Source organism: Triticum urartu, chromosome 4A (assembly GCF_056163025.1).
Source record: "Triticum urartu cultivar PI428250 chromosome 4A, HENAU_Tu73, whole genome shotgun sequence".
Lineage (NCBI taxonomy): Eukaryota > Viridiplantae > Streptophyta > Magnoliopsida > Poales > Poaceae > Triticum > Triticum urartu.
The window spans coordinates 434,983,678-435,003,263 of NC_141876.1; the positions used below are offsets into that span (position 1 = coordinate 434,983,678).

Consider the following 19,586-nt stretch of genomic DNA (forward strand, 5'->3'; position numbering starts at 1 on the left):
GATTTTGATTTGGTGGAAAGAAGATTTGAGTGGAAAGCAACTTGGGAAGGCTAGAGATCAAGATTCATATGGTAGGAATGGAATGTATTGGTCTCAACACATGAGTAGGTGGTTCTCTCTCAGAACATATGAGTTGGAATGGTGTATGTGTTCTGATGGCTCTCTCCATGAATGAAGAGGAGGTGGAGGGGTATATATAGCCTCCACACAAAATCCAACCGTTACACAGTTTCCCAATCTCGGTGGGACCGAATCAACAAACTCGGTCGGACCGAAAATGTAAACCTAGTGACCGTTAGAGATTTTCGGTGGGACTGACATGCAACTCGGTAGGACCGATATGGTTAGGGTGTGGGCATAACGTAATCTCGGTGAGACCGATTACACAAACTCGGTGAGACCGAATTTGGTAATTAGCTAACCAGAGAGTTGGTCAGGCAAACTCGGTGGGACGGATTTGCTCTTTCGGTGAGACCGAGTGGAACTCGGTGAGACTGAAAAGTTACAAAGGGGAAACACTGAGTTTACATTGCAATCTCGGTGGGACCGATTCGCTCTTTCGGTGAGGCCGAAAAGTTACGAAAGGGAAATAGAGAGTTTGCAATCCCATCTCGGTGAGACCGAGATCCTTATCGGTAGAACCGAATTGCTAGGGTTTGGCAGTGGCTAATGACAAGTGAAAACTCGGTGGCGCCGGATAGGAAGAATCGGTAGGACCGAGTTTGGCTTAGGTTTTAGGTCAAATGTGGATATGGGAAAGTAGTTGAAGGTTTTCGAGCATATCACTAAGCACGTGAAGCAAGAGGCTCATTAAGCAACACCTCATCCCTCCTTGATAGTATTGGCTTTTCCTAAAGACTCAATGTGATCTTGGATCACTAAAATATAAAATGAAGAGTCTTGAGCTTTTGAGCTTGAGCCAATCCTTTTTCCTTAGCAATTTGAGGGTTCCACTTTCACATCCATGCCATGCCAATCATTGAGCTTTCCTGAAATAATCATCTTGGAATAGCATTAGCTCAATGAGCTATATGTTGTTATGAATTACCAAAACCACCTAGGGATAGTTGCACTTTCACTAGTCAAGTAGAGGCATACTAGTGACATACTGTTTGTCTATGTATTCACACATGTATTATGTTTCCGGTTAATACAATTCTAGTATGAATAATAAACATTTATCATGATATAAGGAAATAAATAATAACTTTATTATTGCCTCTAGGGCATATTTCCTTCATGTCCTAGTGTCCGCCTCCACGTCCTCCTCCACGGCCGTAGCCCCGGTCGCTGCGCTCGGGGCATCGACCGTAGCGTCCTTCTCGTATGGCTCTGAGCTCTTGGTAGTCGCTGGTGTTGTGGGTGTTCAGGTTGTGGAAAACGCAGAACGGTCAGTTGTTCTTCGATGACTCGGGTTGATCTCTGCCCCGTTTGGTGTCGGGCTCCGCTGCTAGCACCACTGCTTCCTTGCGCTTCACATCCTTGGCCTTGGCTTTCTTCTCTTCTGTGTCCGCGGCTGACAACTCAAGGAGAGAGAGGCGCCCCTCCTCAGCTCTTGCGCACTTGGTCGCCAGGTTGAACAACTCCTGAGATGTGCAGAGCTCCTCGTGGATAGCAAGCTCTTCCTTCATCTTGACGTCACGGACACCGTCGGAGAAGCGGAGATGATGGCCTCATCCGTGACCTTGGGGATCTTGAGGCGGGTGTTGTTGAAGCGCTGAATGTACTTCTGGAGGGTCTCCCCTGGCTGTTGCTTGATGCGGCGCAGGTCGCCCGCAGCCGGCAGGCAGTCGCGAGTGCCCTGGAAGTTGGCGACGAAGCGGTCGCGCATCTCGTCCCAGGAGGAGATCGAGCCGTGCTGCAGGTTCAGGAGCCAGGAGCGGGCCCTGTCCTTGAGAGCCATGGGAAACCAGTTTGCCATGACTTTCTCGTCGCCGTTGGCTGCTTCGATGCTTAGCTTGTAGAGCTGCAAGAACTCTGCTGGGTCGGCGGTGCCGTTGTAGCGAGGAGGCAAATCTGGCTTGAACTTGCCTGGCCAAGCGACGCTGCGTAGCTCGGGGGTGAAGGCGCGGCAGCCCGCCGTAGTTATTGGGGCCCGCTTCGGAGGTGGAGGTTGGTCTTGACGAGGTCCGCGCGGCGCCGCCACGGGCAGCGCGTGGTCTTGACGAGGCGGTGCGGGAAGCGCGCGTGCAGCTCCTCGTGGCCGAGGGATTTCTTGGCAGCTTCTCTCTTCGCGCACGGGCACCCGATGTGGCAGATCACACCGCGGGGCCGTGCGCCTTGGTGCCAAGGCACCGTCTTTGGGCTGGGGTGGTGGAGGCGCGCCCCGGGCCTCGTCCCCCGTGACCGGCGGACGGTGAGGCAGAGAGACAGATAGCGCCGGGGAGCCCCCTGCGGCTTGGACAAGCTCGGCGACACGGTCGAGCAACTCCTCGTAGAGGTCGTCGACTGGGCGGTAGTGCAGGAGTTCGTTTGCGGCGAGGAGTGCGGCCCGCGCCTCCATGGGAGCATGGCGTGCATGGGACGAAGAACCGGGGGGGTCAGCGACGGAGTGGTGGTGCGGCCGTCCTGCCGTACCGAAGGATGCAGCGAAGACGCTTGCTGGTCGTTCCCCACTGGGCTGGTGGCAGCGTTGGTGGCGGGAGACGGAGAATGACGAGGTGGCCCGCCGATGTGGGCTGTCTGAGCAACACGGGCAGCGAGGGTAGCCCGACGCTCAGCTCGAGCATGGCGAGCATCCGCCATGGAGACGATGGAGCGACGGAGCGATGAACTGATGGAAGGGAAGCTACAACGCCCCCCTACCTAGTGCTACCTCTTGAGCACTGCGTTGGTTTTCCCCGAAGAGGAAGGGATGATGCAGCAAAGTAGCGTAAGTATTTCCCTCAGTTTTTGAGAACCAAGGTATCAATCCAGTAGGAGGCTACGTGTGAGTCCCTCGTACCTGCACAAAACAAATAAATCCTCGCAACCAACGCGAATAGGGGTTGTCAATCCCTACACGGACACTTACGAGAGTGAGATCTGATAGATATGATAAGATAATATTTTTGGTATTTTTTGTGATAAAGATGCAAAGTAAAATAAAGGCAAAGTAAAAAAGCAAAGGAAATAACTAAGTAGTAGGAGATTAATATGATGAAGATAGACCCGGGGGCCATAGGTTTCACTAGTGGCTTCTCTCGAGAGCATAAGTATGCTACGGTGGGTGAACAAATTACTGTTGAGCAATTGAAAGAATTGAGCATAGTTATGAGAATATCTAGGTATGATCAGGTATATAGGCATCACGTCCGAGACAAGTAGACCGACTCATGCCTGCATCTACTACTATTACTCCACTCAGCGATCGCTATCTAGCATGCATCTAGAGTATTAAGTTAAAAACAGAGTAACGCCTTAAGCAAGATGACATGATGTAGACGGATAGACTCATGCAATATGATGAAAACCCCATCTTGTTATGCTCGATGGCAACAATACAACACGTGCCTTGCTACCCCTACTGTCACTGGGAAAGGACACCGCAAGATTGAACTCAAAGCTAAGCACTTCTCCCATTGCAAGAAAGATCAATCTAGTAGGCCAAACCAAACTGATAATTCGAAGAGACTTGCAAAGATAACCAATCATACATAAAAGAATTTAGAGAAGATTCAAATATTGTTCATAGATAGACTTGATCATAAACCCACAATTCATCGGTCTCAACAAACACACCGCAAAAAGAAGATTACATCGAATAGTTCTCCACAAGAGAGGGGGAGAACATTGTATTGAGATCCAAAAAGAGAGAAGAAGCCATCTAACTAATAACTATGGACCCGTAGGTCTGAGGTAAACTACTCACACTTCATCGGAAGGGCTATGGTGTTGATGTAGAAGCCCTCCGTGATCGATGCCCCCTCCGATAGAGCTCCGGAACAGGCCCCAAGATGGGACCTCGTGGATACAGAAAGTTGCGGCGGTGGAATTAGGTTTTTGGCTCCGTATCAGATCGTTTGGGGGTACGTAGGTATATATAGGAGGAAGGAGTACGTCGGTGGAGCAACAGGGGGGTCACGAGGGTGGAGGGCGCACCTGGGGGGGGGGGGGGGGGTAGGCGCGCCCCCTACCTCGTGGCCTCCTCTTTTGTGTCTTGACGTAGGGTCCAAGTCTCCCGGGTCTTTTTCGTTGAGAATATCACGTTCCCGAAGGTTTCATTCCGTTTGGACTCTGTTTGATATTCCTTTTCTTCGAAACCCTAAAACAGGCAAAAAACAGCAATTCTGGGCTGGGCCTCCGGTTAATAGGTTAGTCCCAAAAATAATATAAAAGTGGATAATAAAGCCCAATAATGTCCAAAACAGTAGATAATATAGCATGGAGCAATCAAAAATTATAGATACGTTGGAGACGTATCACCTGGCGCGCCAAATGTCGGATGTGGGGTTCCGGGAAACCCTTAAGGTTCGAACACTGGGGTGCGCGCGAAGTCTTTTCCTCCCACCGATCTACGCCCTAGCTCCCTAAGATCTCGCGGACAAACTCGATGAACTCGCAACATAGAAAGACACAAGATTTATACTGGTTCGGGCCACCGTTGTGGTGTAATACCCTACTCCAGTGTGATGGTGGTGGATTGCCTCTTGGCCTGATGATGAACAATACAAGGGGAAGAACAGCCTCCTGAGAGTGAGGTGTTCTCATGCTTGGCTAACTTGTCTGTGTGTGGGGATGATCTTCCGGCTCTCCCTGCCTATGGTGGTGGCTAGTCCTATTTATAGAGGCCTTGGTCCTCTTCCCAAATATTGAGCGGGAAGGGAGCCAACAACAGCGGGCAATTTTGAAGGGGGACAGCTAGTACAAGCTATCCTGACAAAGGTGGTCTCCGCCTTCGAAAGGCTCTGGTGGTGACGCCATCTTGGGCTCCACAATGACCTTCGTCTTGCCGTCCTTCTGGTCTTGGTCTTGTTGCACCGATATGGCAACCTTTGCATGATGCCTCGGTACTCCTCGCCTGCGCCGGCCTCCTTAGCACCAAAGAGGAAACAAGGATGCTGCACGCGCTGGCGCCCGCCTAGCTCCTGCCTGATGTCGATCGTCATGGCTCATGTCACGAGAGCCTCGTGAGGTTTGCCTCGCCTTGTTATCCCCGCCCCTCGTGAGCCTGCCCGACTAGGCCACTCCAGAGGAGGTCTTGTGTCGTCCGCCTCGCGAGGCTTGGCCCCTCGCGAGGGTCTTGGATGCCTTGTTGATGAATATGGGCTGTACCGCCTGCTGGCTTAGCGACGCCACGGGCCGTAGGCAGGCAAGTCTGGGGACTTCCGTTCCTAGAACGCCGACACTCGGGCCCATGAGTCAGCCATTCGGAAATAGACCCATAAAAGGTGTCGAGGCCGATGTGTTTGCACAGTGCGCCTCATTCTCTCTCTATCTTCTTCCTCTGCTTCTCCACCGCGTCCTCCTCCACTCTCGTCTCTGCCACTCCGCCCGTGCGTAGTCCGTCGCGATGGGAAAGGAAAAGACGGTGGCCCTGGAGCACGCGAAGAAGGCGACGGCGACGGCTTGGGGAACGTTATACGATTCTGTCTGCCACCGGGTTAGATCCAGGGAGACTGAATTTGCTCCACTGTCGAGCGGGATGGCCTGGAGAAACTCGTTGAGGATGGCCTAATCGCTGACAACTCCTGGAGATTGCCGGAGGGGGAATCCGAGCCCCAGCCGCACGAAGGTGAGCGTGTCCTTCTCACCACCCATGTCGACCGGGGTTTCTCTCTGCCTCCGCATCCTTTTTCCGGGGTTTTTTGAATTTTTTTCAGTGCCCAAATCCACCACTTCCCTCCGAACACCATCACATATCTTGCCGATTTCGTCTCGATGTGCGAAAACTTCTTGGGTTGCCAACCACACTGGGGTCTGTTTAAGCATATCTTCACTTGTCGATCTCATTCGGTGAAGAAAGCCCATCCGACTGACGAAAAGATGCATGCAATTTAGATGTGCGGTGGTTTAGGGATTCAGACCAGGGGGTAGGAGTACTTTTCCTTCCATTACCCTTCCCGAGTCAGTTCGGGGATAGCAGTCGACCTGGTTCTACTGCAAGGATGTTCCGACTCCTGGTCAGTCGACCAGTCTCCCTCCTTTTGCTATGGAACGACTCCGCCAACCTTCTTCATTGACCGTGGCTCCCAAGGAGAGAGGCGAGGTGAATCTTCTAGTCGACTAGGTCGCCAACTTAGTCCGAGAGGGGGTGAATGGTATGGATCTATTGGAGGTGTTCCTTAGTCAATGCATCCAGCCCCTCCAAGCGTGAGACCACCCGATGTGGATGTACTCAGGCCCTGGAGACACCGCTTGGGTCCACCCAGAGGAGGTCGCCGAGGAGATGGTGGCTCAATGGCTGCAAAGCATCACCAGAAACAAGGACAACCCCAGAGGGTCCAGGAGAGTTCAACCATTCAACACCAACCATGAGCCGGAAGAAGTTACGCTCAACACTCGAGTGCTTTCTTGTTTTAATCGGTTATCGCTCTTACATCCGACTGACTTTTGTTGACTTGCACCTTGCAGATTTACACCAAAATGTATTCGATGCCAAACAGGGAGCAATTTCAGGAAGGAGAGGAGAGCACGGACGAGAGTGGTGACTGGCAATCCCCAGATGACCATGACGATGACAGAGACGACTCGGACGGTAGTGAGGAGGTCGATTCGCCGCCCCGCTCAAAACGTCGATCCAAACAGTTCCAAAACCCGGCAGGTGGGCGCGGCAAAGCAGCTCCATCAAGCATACAAGTGCAAAAGCACACTCGGACTTCGTCCCCGGAACCGTCCGAAAAGGCCGCTAAGCAGCCTAAGGTCGCTCCCTCGAAGCCTCGGAAGGCTTTACCCAAGATCAAGGTGGATGTTCCTGTCGCCTCTGCGTAAGTGCTTTGCTTCCCCTCTTTGCTTTCTATGCTTCTGTCGACTCATCTGCTTGCTTGACCGAGTGAGATTTTGGAACTGTCAGTGCGGCTACCTCTGGGACATCCATGGACGTTGACAAGGAGCAAGACGACGAAGAGACTGCAGATGCAGCCACTTCATGGGCAGGTACAACTCCACAACCTTGCCCTCACTTTATCAATTGTTCTGTGGTCGACTGAACTCTTACGATCGAGTGTTTTGCAGCGCCACCGAATGTTATTGAACTTCCATATGAGGACGACCATGAAGACGTGCCTCAAAGGAACATAGGAAGAAAAGACAAGACTTCGAGCAGGAGGGTGCCCGCCAGCAAAGTGTCTCGGTCGGCTCCAACACCAGAACCAGTCATCTAGCAATCTGGGGATCCAGTTCAGGCTTCTGTTTCATTCATCGATCCTCTGTCGACTGATCATCCTTCAGCATCGACTGCTCAAGTCCATGCCCCGTTTGTGCGACTCCATGCTTCAGATCCCTTGGTTTCCTCGTCTGTTCCACTGACTCCGCTCTTTGTCACCCATCATGTCCCAGAGGACCAAGTAGGCGCTACTAAGGAGGTTATACGCCAAGCAGGCCTTATGATGTAGCAAATGAAGGTGGTGCATGAGGCCAGCATGGCTGCCTACGATGCTAGCTCTGCCCTTCAAACCAACGTCCAGGTGAGTTGATTTTCGACTAGTCCTTTAGCTTGAACTTTGCTCTATTAGGATATGGTACTTGAAAAATGTTGCTTTATTATTCATAATGTGTTCGTGGATGAACGTTTTGAAACCTTTAATGTGCATCTATCATGAGTCTGCACCTTGCATATGCTTACCCACTTGGTGTCTTTTTCACTTTGTAGCTTTGTCAGTTGACTCGCCCAATCTTTGTCGAGTGAACTCTTGAACCAGTGGGGGCACGCTGAGTGCACCCATTGGGTGTAGTCCCCAAGGAACTGCCGAATGTTGGATTCGGTAGGGGTCTTTCCAAAGAGTTGCTTTGCCATGGGAGTCTTAGAACCTGTTTGTATCATATTCACCCGGCTCTAGACAGATCTAGTCGAGTGAATTATGAGCCAGTGGGGGCACGCTAAGTGCACCCACTGGGTGTAGTCCCTGAGACCGCGATCGACTGCGAGCAGCCGGCGGTGGTCTGAGTGTAAATGTTGTTGCCGTTTTACTCCTTCCACTCGGACTGGACGGACCATGTCAAGTGGGAAGTTGAACCAATGGGGGCACACCAAGTGCACCCACTGGGTGTAGTCCCCGAGACTATTGTTGAATGTTTGATTCGGTGGTAGTCTTAGAACTCTTTTTTCCTTAATAACTTGAACTTGTATCTTATCGCTCTGGAGTGAACGATCTTTGTTTCTATCGACTGACGTGTCTTAACTGTTGACTGCAGAAATCTTGTGAGCTCGGGGCCCAGTTTGCTGAATTGGAGAGGTAACAGATCCAACTCAATCTCGACCTGGAGTTGGCTAAGGAGAATTTGCAGAAGGCTAATGATGAAGCGGCTGTCATGGGAGATAATAACTTGTCGACTGTTCACATTGTCCTCTTTTCCTTTTCGTCTTTTAACCGAGTGACTCCACTCGAACAGATGTGCATAGTGAAAATACACAACTCCAAGCTAGTTTGAAGAATTTTATTTCTTTAGACAAAATGAAGAAGGCTCTAGAGCAGAAGGATCTTGACCTTGCAGCAGCACAGAAGACGGTGCGGGAGAAAACCAAACTCGCTGACAAGAAGCTGGCTTCAGTCGGCAAGTTGGAAGAAGAAAACGCCAAGCTGAAGACTGCCATTGACGAAGCAAACAAAGAAGTCGTGCAGCTGAAGAAGGACAAGGTGGCCTTGACTGAAAAAGTCGGAGATCTCACTGGAAGGAGAGATGACCTGGAGACTTATCTGGGAGGCCTTGCCAAGAAGATGTTCCTTACGCTCGAAGGTACTTTTCCTTGTCCGTTTGATTTGCAACCGCCGACTCATCATGTGACTGTCGACTCATTATTTTTCTGCGCGTGCAGAAATCTGTCAAAATTTCAAGGAAGAGACTGGGAGGATTGAGATGAGCCTGGACCCCATTAACTTCTCCGTCAAGGATGAAGCTGCGATGAACGTGCTGTGACTGGAATCTTGCCTCGCCAGCGTGATGGAGTATCTTGCATGACTGAAAGTGGCGGTGTCACGGATCGACATAGAGCTCTGGCTAGGAGTGACGTTCCAAAATGACCTCGAGTCTCTGATGACTCGACTCAATGAAATCCCTGGTCGAGTGCAGCCGTGGAAGAAGTCCTCTGCTCGCCGCGGCACTGACGTGGCTCTGTCTCTGGTCCGTGTTCATTGCAAAGAAGTTAGAGAAGAGAAGTTGGCAGCTCTCAAGGTTGCCAATACCAAGAAGTTTCAATTCCAGTCCTTTATGGAGACCTTCATCGAGGCTTCTATTCGCATCACAGATGGAATAGACCTGAACGAGTTCGTCGAGCCAGCTAGTCCTTCTCCTGCCGAGTGAAAAACTTGATAACTTGATTTAATTTGCCTCGGGATGCTAGTGATTTTGTAATCGTTAAAACTCATTCAGGCTTGACGCTCAAGTACTTCTGCTGGTGGTTCAGAACTTTCATGGACTTTATCCAAACTTGGTTTTTTTCTTCTGAATGCAGTTGCTTTGTCTTCACCACCTTTCAGTTTCGTGACTTTGAGTGAATTGGGAATAACAACTGAAACTCCGAGTGGATGGTCGCTCCCCACTTGGAGTTGATGTTGTACTTGTGGCATACCTCCCAGTACAACCAGACGTTGTACTTGTGACGTACCTCTGAGTACAACCAGATGTTGTACTTGTGACGTAGCTCCGAGAGCAGCCAGTCATTGTACTTGTGACACAGCTTCGAGAGCAGCCAGTCATTGTATTTGTGGCGTAGCTCCAAGTACAACCAGACATTGTACTTGTGGCGCATCTCTGAGTGCAACCATACATTGTACTTGTGACACAACTCTGAGTATGCAGCCAAGCCGCTGAGTGGGAGGATTGCTCTCCACTCGACGTAGTTTTGTAACTTAGGCGAGTACAGGTTCGCAGCTAAGACCCTGAGTGGAAGGGCTGCTCACCACTCGAGTAGTTTTTTTAACTTAGGCGAGTACGGGATCGCAGCTAAGCCCCCGAGTGGGAGGGTTGCTCTCCACTCGGAGTAGTTTTTTAACTTAGGCGAGTACGGGATTCGCAGCTAAGCCCCCGAGTGGGAGGATTGCTCTCCACTCGGAGTATTTTTGTAACTTAGGCGAGTACGGAATCGCAGCTAAGCCCCTGAGTGAGAGGTTGCTCTTCACTCGGAGTAGTTTTTGAACTTAGACGAGTACGGGATCGCAGCTAAGCCCCCAAGTGGGAGGATTGCTCTCCACTCGGAGTGGTTTTTTTTAAACTTAGGCGAGTATGACATTCGCAGCTAAGCCCCCGAGTGAGAGGGTTGCTCTTCACTCAGAGTAGTTTTTGAACTTGGCGAGTACGGGATCACAGCTAAGTCCCCGAGTGGGAGGATTGCTCTCCACTCAGAGTAGATTTTTGAAACTTAGGCGAGTACGGGATTCGCAGCTAAGCCACTAAGTGAGAGGGTTGCTCTTCACTCGGAGTAGTTTTTGAACTTAGGCGAGTACGGGGTCGTAGCTAAGCCCCTGAGTGAGAGGGTTGCTCTTCACTCGGAGTAGTTTTTGAACTTAGGCGAGTATGGGATAGCAGCTAAGCCCCCGAGTGGGAGGATTGCTCTCCACTCGGAGTAGTTTTTTGAAACTTAGGCGAGTACGGGATTCGCAGTTAAGCCCCCGAGTGAGAGGGTTACTCTTCACTCGAAGTAGTTTTTAAACTTAGGTGAATCAGATTCGCGGCTAAGCCATCCACTGGGGGATTTGAACACATATGTTTATGGGATAGTGATCATTAAGATACCACAAAAATCTTGTCTTTGATAAGCAAACTGAAGGACTCTTATTACAACTCGTCGATCTGAGTGTTTAGGTATAAAAACGGTGGAGCAGCTCCGCATTCCACGAGCGTGTCTTTCTTCGCTACATTGTAGAGGTGATACGCCCCATTGTGGAGCACCTTGGTGATGATGAAGGATCCTTCCCAGGCCGGAGCGAGTTTTTGAGGTCGTTTCTGATGCACTCGGAGCACAAGGTCTCCTTCTTGGAATGCTCGACCTCTGACATTTTGGGCATGGAATCGACGCAGGTCTTGTTGATAGATGGTTGATCGGATCAGAGCCATCTCTCATTCTTCCTCCAAGAGATCAACCGCATCTCTTGGCGTGCCTATTCAGCTTCAGCTTCTGACAAGAGCTCCACTCAGGGGGCGTTGTGCAGCAAGTCGCTTGGAAGCACAACTTCAGGACCATACACCATGAAGAAAGGAGTTCAGTCAGTCGACCGGTTGGGAGTTGTTCTCCGTCCCCATAGGACGGATGGCAATTTAGTCACCCAGGCTCTAGCGGCATGCTTGAGATCACGCATCAGTCGGGGTTTCTGCCCTTGAAGGATCAAACTATTCGCCCTTTCTGTCTGCCCATTCGACTGCGGGTGCGCAACCGATGCGTAATCAACCCGAGTGCCTTGGGAAGCACAAAACGCTCTGAACTCAACAGAATCAAAGTTGGAGCCGTTATCTGTGATAATACTGTGAGGGACTCCATATCTGAATATCAGCTCTTTGATGGAACTGATGGCAGTGCTTGAATCAAGATTCTTGATAGGCTCAGCTTCAATCCATTTGGTGAATTTGTCAACTCCCAAAAGAAAATGAGTGAAACCACTTTTGCCGGTCTTGAAAGGTCCAACCATGTCCAACTCCCAAACTGCAAACGGTCAGACGAGTGGAATAGCCTTCAAAGCAGACACAGGCTTGTGAGACATGTTTGAGTAGAACTGGCAGCCTTCGCACTTGTCAACTATATCTTTTGCCATCTCATTTGCACGCGGCCAGTAGAATCCTGCTCTGTATGCTTTGTCCATGATGGTCCGAGAGGACGCATGGTGACCACAGGTCCCTGAGTGGATCTCATTTAGGATAATTCGACCTTCTTCTGGGGAGATGCAACGCTGGGCAACTCCTGTAACGCTTTCTCTGTAAACCTGTCCACCTATCACTGTCAAGGCTTTGGATCGACGAACGATCTGACGGGCCTCATCTTAATCCTCTGGGAGTTCCTTTCTGAGCAGATACGCAATATATGGTACCATCCAGTCGGGGGTGATTACCAAAACTTCCATGATTATGTCGACTACGGCCGGGACTTCAATCTCAGTCGGATCGGTTGAGCTTATCGGTTGCGGGGGCTCCTCTGTGAAAGGGTCTTCTTGGACTGATGGGGTGTGGAGATGCTCCAAGAACACATTGCTGGGTATAGGTTTCCGAGTGGAACCTAACTTTGCCAGATCATCAGTAGCTTGATTCTTGATTCGGGGTATGTGGTGGAGCTCTAACCCTTCAAACTTCTTCTCTAGTTTCCTTACTGCGTTGCAGTAACCAGTCATAGCTGGACTCCTAATATCCCATTCCTTCATCACTTGATTGACCACCAAGTCCGAGTCGCTGTAGACCATTAGGCGATGGATGCCGAGTGAGATAGCCATACACAACCCATACAAAAGTGCCTCATACTCAGCTTCATTGTTTGAAGAATCAAAGTGAATTTGGAGGACATGGCGGAGCTTGTCTCCGCTTGGGGACACCAGGACTACTCCATCACCACAGCCATTCAACATCTTGGATCCATCAAAGAACATAGTCCAATGTTCCGAGTGAATCTGAGTCGGTTTCTTCTGTTCAATCCACTCGGCGAGGAAATCTGCTGTTGCTTGGGACTTGATTGCTTTCTTTGCCTCAAACTTGGCATCTAACGGAAGGAGCTCAATCGCCCACTTTGCCACTTGACCAATTGCGTCCCTATTGTTCAAAATTTCTGATAACAGGGCATCACTGACGACTGAAACCGAGTGGTCTAAGAAGTAGTGCGCAACTTTCTTCATGGTCAAGTAAATTCCATAAACAAGCTTCTGATAATGTGGATATCTCTGCTTGGATGGAGTCAAGACTTCAGAAATATAGTACACTGGGCATTGAACTTTGTAGGCTTTGCCTTCTTCTTCCTCCTCGACTGTAAGCACTGTGCTGACAACTTGTCTAGTGGCCGCGATATACAGTAGTAGAGGCTCTTTGCTGACTGGGGTAGCGAGCACCGGCTAGGTGGAAAGCAGGGCTTTGAGCTCTACAAACGCTGCTTCGGCTTCAGGAGTCCACTCGAACTTGTCAGACTCCTTCATCAGTCGGTAAAGAGGTAATTCCTTTTCACCGAGATGAGAAATGAATCGACTCAACATGGCCAAACAACTAGTAAGCTTCTGAACATCATGCACACGCACAGGGCTTTTCATTGGGAGAATTACTCCCACCTTTTATGGGTTTGCATCGATCCCTCATTCGGAAACGAGGAAGCCGAGTAACTTTCCACCCGGGACTTCGAACATGCACTTTGATAGGTTGAGCTTGATATCATATCTCCATAAGTTGGTAAAGGTTTCAGCGAGGCCAGTAAGAAGGTCGGAACCTTTACGTGACTTGACTACGATGTCATCCATGTATGCTTCCACATTCTGACTGATTTGAGTGAGCAGGCACTTCTGAATCATGCGCATGAATGTGGCGCCAGCATTCTTGAGGCCAAAAGGCATGGTAACATAGCAAAAACTCCCAAATGGGGTGATGAAGGCTGTTTTTATTTCGTCACGTCCATACGGTCAGATTTGATGGTACCCGGAATATGCATCCAAAAATGACAAACGTTCACATCCCGCAGTTGAGTCGACAATCTGGTCGATGCGGGGAAGAGGTAAATGATCTTTCGGGTAGGCCCGAGTGATGTGCTTCAAATCGATACACATACGAAGTGAATCATCTTTCTTAGGGACCATGACAACATTGGCGAGCCACTCAGAGTGGTATATCTCGCGGATGAACTCAGCTGCCAGAAGCCGAGCCACCTTCTCACCAATTGCCTTCCGTTTCTCCACGGTGAACCGACAAAGATGCTCTTTGACGGGTTTTGCTTTTAGGTCGACTCGCAAACGGTGCTTAGCCAGTCCCCTGGGTACACCTGGCATGTCAGATGGCTTCCATGCGAAGATGTCCCAGTTCTCACGGAGGAACTGGATGAGCGCTTCTTCCTATTTGCTATTGAGTGTCGTTGAGATGTGGGTCGAAGCAGCATTGGGGTCAGTCGGGTGAACATGGACAGGCTTTGTTTCACCGGCCAACTGAAATGCGGACTCTGAATCAAGCTTCTTAGCTCGCAACAAATCACTCGGATCTGCATTTTTATGATACTCTTCCATTTCTACTGCTGCCATCTTCTCATCGGCAATCTTTGAGCCCTTCTGGAGGCACTCTTCTACCCTTTGCTGATTTCCTGTGACTGTGATCACGCCCCTAGGTCCAGGCATCTTAAACTTGAGGTACACGTAACATTGTTGAGCCATGAAACGAGCATATGCAGTCCTGCCCAGAATAGCATGATAGGCAATGTGAAAACCCACCACCTCAAATGTCAACTTTTCCTTACGGTAACTCTTAGAATCACCGAAAACCACATCAAGAGTGATTCGACTGAGTGAATCGGCTTTCTTTCCCGAGATGACTCCATGGAATCTCATGTTGCTCTCACTGAGCTTGGACATCGAAATGCCCATCCCTCGGAGGGTCTCAGTGTACAGAATGTTCAGACCACTGCCACCATCCATAAGAACCTTGGTCAGTCGGGTGCCCCCAATGACTGGGTCAACCACCGATGCTTGCCACCCGGGGGTAGCAACGTGCGCTTGGTGATCGGACTGGTCAAATGTAATGGGAGTCTTCGACCACTTTAAATATGTCATGGTTGCCAGAGCAACCATGCATGTTCACTTCCCGATTGATAACTTTGAGTCGAATTTTGCTCTCGATGTCAGCAAAAATCACTAGAGTAGCATTGACATTGGGATAACCTTCATCCTCCTCTTTGTCCTCCTCCCTTATCAGATTCTTTCTCCTTTTCAATGGGCTGACCTACTCGGAAGCTTTGAATCAGGAGTCGACATTGTCGAGTGGTATGCTTGGGCAGAATTAAGTTACCCTCTGCCTCTGTTTTGGTGTGTATGTGGCATGGCAAATCAAGAACATCATTTCCGGCTTAATCTTTCAAATTTTTGGGGACCCACGGCCCTTTAGGCTTCCCCTTGAACTTCCCTTGGTTCACAACTGCAGCTTCAGCAGGACCTGCAGTTTCGGCCTTGCGCTTCTGCTTCCGACTGGAATTTCCTCCTCCGGTGTCCTGGGCGACTAGTTTATTCTTGCCACTATGGGGTCGGTTTTCCTCTTTGCCGTTAGCATACCGAGTAGCTATTTCCATCATTCGGGCCAGGGTCATGTCTCCTGTCTGACCGAACTTCAGGTTAATGATACGTCTCCAATGTATCTACTTTTCCTAACGTTTTTCCTCTTGTTTTGGACTCTAATTTGCATGATTTGAATGGAACTAAGCCTGGACTGACACTGTTTTCAGCAAAACTACCATGGTGTTGTTTTTGTGCAGAAATAAAAGTTCTTGGAATGGAACGAAACTTTGCGAGGATTTTTTATATCAATAATAAGAATTTCTAGAGCCAAGAAAGGCCGGCGAGGGGCACCTGGGTGGGCACAACCCACCAAGGCGATCCCCCCTCTCCTAGCGCGCCCAGGTGGGTTGTCCCCACCTGGTGGCCCCGCAGACCTTGAAACCAACGCTATAAATTCCTATTTTCGGAGAGAAAAATCAGGGAGAAAGAATTATCACAATCCACAAGACGTAGTTGCCGCCAAGACCTGTTCTTCCTCGGCAGGGCATATCTGGTATCTGTTTGGGGCTCCGGAGAGGGGGGTCTTCGTTCTTCGTCATCACCAACCCTTCTCCATTGCCAATTCCATGATGCTCCCCACTGGGAGTGAGTAATTCCTTCATAGGCTCGTTGGTCGGTGAGGAGTTGGACGAGATTCATTATGTAATCGAGTTAGTTTTGTTAGGGCTTGATCCCTAGTATCCACTATGTTCTTAGATTGATGTTGTTATGACTTTGCCATGCTTAATGCTTGTCACTTTGGGCCCGGGTGCCATGATTTCAGATCTGAACCATTTATGTTATCACCATTATATATATCCATGTTCTAGATCCGATCTTGCAAGTTATAGTCACCTACTACGTGTCATGATCCGGTAACCCCGGAGTGACAATAACCGGGACTTCTTCCGGTGATTACCGTAGTTTGAGGAGTTCATGTATTCACTGTGTGTTAATGCTTTGTTCCGGTTCTCTATTAAAAGGAGGCCTTAATATCCCTTAGTTTCCAATATGGACCCCGCTGCCACGGGAGGGTAGGACAAAAGATGTCATGCAAGATCTTTTAATAAAGCACGTATGACTATTTATGGAATACATGCCTATATTATATCGATGAACTGGAGCTAGTGCCGAATAGCCCTAGGTTATAACTGTCACATGATGAATATCATCCAACAAGTCACCGATCCAATGCCTATGAATTTATCTTATATTGTTTCTACTAAGTTACCACTGTTGTCATCATTGTTACACTTGCTACGAAATTACTGCTATCACTGTTACTGTTACTATTGCTAATATCACTACTATCAAAACTATCATATTATTGTGCTACTGATCACTTGCTGCAGATAATTAGTCTCCAGGTGTGGTTGAATTGACAACTCAGCTGCTAATACCTTCAAATATTCTTTGGCACCCCTTGTGTCGAATCTATAAATTTGTGTTGAATACTTTACCCTCGAAAACAGTTATGATCGCCTATACTTGTGGGTTATCAAGACCTTTTTCTGGCGCCGTTGCCGGGGAGCATAGCTATATTTGTTGAGTCACTTGGGATTATTATCATATTATCAGTATGAAGAATCTTAAGGATCCTAAGACTAAGATATTTCCCTCAAGGACGAGGGGAGGTAAGGAACTTCCATCCAGTTCTGCTTTAGATTCACCTTCTGTTATGAATAAACTTGCAACACCACCACATGCTATTAATTCTGATATGTCGCAAGTTATTGATGTACTTCTACTATTAATGATGCTTATGATGATGCTAGTACCTTGCTTGTTAATGATGATGTGTCGCTTGGTGAATTTCTCGATGAACAAATTGCTAGAGTAATACAACTTGATGTTGTTGAATGTGATTATGAGCTTGAAACTGAAACTCCTGAAACACCTACTAGAACTAGCCTTCCTAGATATGAATTGCCTAAGGTACCAGAAGGTTATGTTATGAGTAAAGAAACAACTAGAGATATTCTTGCTTGCAATGATAGAGATGATCTAGAGAAATTATTACACAAGTATAAAGAAAAATCTCTGAATGCTAGAATGAAGTGTGATCCTAAGTTTGCTACTTCACCTATATTTATTGATGATAAGGATTATGAATTCTCTGTCGACCCAGAGTTAATTACTTTGGTTGAATCTAATCCTTTCCATGGTTATGAAACTGAAAATGTTGTGGCACATCGTACTAAGTTGAATGACATTGCCACCCTTTTTACCCATGATGAGAAAACTCGTTACTACTTTATTCTCAAATTATTTCCTTTTCTCATTAAAGGGTGATGCTAAAGCTTGGTACAATACTCTTGCTCTTGGTTGTGTGCGTAGTCCCCAGGATATGATTTATTACTTCTCTGAAAAATATTTTCCTTCTCATAAGAAACAAGCTGCCTTACAAGAAATATTTAACTTTGTGGAAATCAAAGAAGAGAGTCTCCCATAATCTTGGGGGAGGCTTTGCCAATTACTTAATGCTTTGCCTGATCATCCACTTAAGAAAAATGATATACTTGATATCTTCTATAATGGACTAACCGATGCTTCTAGGGACTTCCTAGATAGTTGTGCTAGTTGTGTTTTCAGGGAACAAACTGTTGGACAAGCTGAGGAATTATTGAATAACATATTAAAAACTTATGTTGACTGTACTATTCCTGAACCACCACCTAAACCCACTCCGAAGAAGAGGGTATATTATATCTCAGTCCTGAAGATATGCAAGAGGCAAAGAAATCTATGAAGGAAAAAGGTATTAAAGCTAAGGGTGTTAAAAATTTACCTCATATTGAAGGAATACATGGGCTTAATACACCACCATTGACTAAGGTGGTAGAAGTAAATTCTCTTATGAAGTTTAATGATAATGACAATCCTCACAATATGCATCCTACACAATGCCTTTATGAGTTTGAAAACTATATTAGAAAACAAGATCACTTCAATGAAAATGTTATGAAACAATTGAAATACAGTTCTGATATGATTGCTCGTTTGAGTGACTTGTTATTTAGAATATCAAATGATGTTAGAGGTGTTGGAAAACATGCTTCTATGGTTCAAACTCAGTTAGAACAAGTTGCTAAATCTCAAAGAGAATTGCTTGATGAAATGAATAATAATATGCAAGACTTTACTGTTAGAGTTGCAACTAGAGGAGGTAAAATGACTATGGAACCACTTTATCCTAAGGGACACCCAAAAAGAATTGAACAAGATTCACAAAGAGCCAACAATAGTGCACCAAGTTCTTCTAAAAAGAAAAGGAAAAGGAAGAATGATAGGACTTCACATGCACCTAGTGAACTTGAAATAGAAAAACCTCCTAATAATGATAATGAAGTTTCTATCTCAGATGTTAAAACTCAATTTGGTAATGAACACTCACCTAGTGATAATGAAAAAGATAATGATGAGGTTCATGAAGACTCCTATTGATCTTGATAACCCACAACCTACAAATAAAATGTATGATAAAAGAGAGTTCATTGCTAGAAAATACGGTAAAGAAAGAGAACCGTGGGTTCAACAACCTATGCTTTTTCCACCTAAGGCAACTAAAAAGAATGATGATGATGAATTTGAACGCTTTGCTGAAATGCTGAGGCCAGTCTTTTTGCATACTCGCTTGACTGATATCTTGAAAATGCCTCCATATGCAACGTATATGAAAGACATCATCACAAATAAGAGAAAATACCGGAAGCTGGAATCTCGACTATGCTTGCTAATTACACTTTTAAAGATGGAGTACCTAAAAAACATGGAGATCCAGGAATACCAACTATGCCTTGCTCTATCAAAAAGAATTATGTGAAAACTGCTTTGTGTGATTTAGGAGCTGGTGTTAGTGTTATGCCTTTCTCTTTATATAAAATACTTAACTTGAATAAACTCACACCTACTGAAATATCTTTGCAAATGGCTGACAAATCAACTGCCATACCTGTTGATATCTGTGAGGATGTGCCCGTTGTTGTTGCTAATGTTACTATTTTGACTAACTTTGTTATACTTGAGATACCCGAGGACGACAACATGTCCATTATCCTTGGTAGACCTTTCTTGAATACTGCAGGGGCTGTTATTGATTGCAATAAAAGCAAGGTCACTTTTCATATTAATGGCAATGAGCATACGGTGCACTTCCCGAAGAAAACAATTCCAAGTGAATGGTATTAATGTTATTGAAAAATCTCCGACAATTAGTATTGGAAGTTTTCAAATACCTCTACCTACTGTCAAAAAGAAATA

General features: G+C 47.4%; 1 protein-coding gene across 1 annotated transcript; it reads right to left on the reverse strand.

Moving 5' to 3' along the window:
- Positions 1-14,141: 14,141 nt before the first annotated feature.
- Positions 14,142-14,849, reverse strand: LOC147976082 (uncharacterized). The gene has a single exon (XM_087520720.1). The coding sequence runs from the start codon at positions 14,847-14,849 to the stop codon at positions 14,142-14,144; it is 708 nt and encodes a 235-aa protein (XP_087376846.1).
- Positions 14,850-19,586: the final 4,737 nt, after the last annotated feature.

Coding starts and splice junctions, on each gene's coding strand:
- LOC147976082 (XM_087520720.1), bottom strand. CDS start 14,849: ATGACATATTTAAAGTGGTCGAAGACTCCCATTACATTTGACCAGTCC.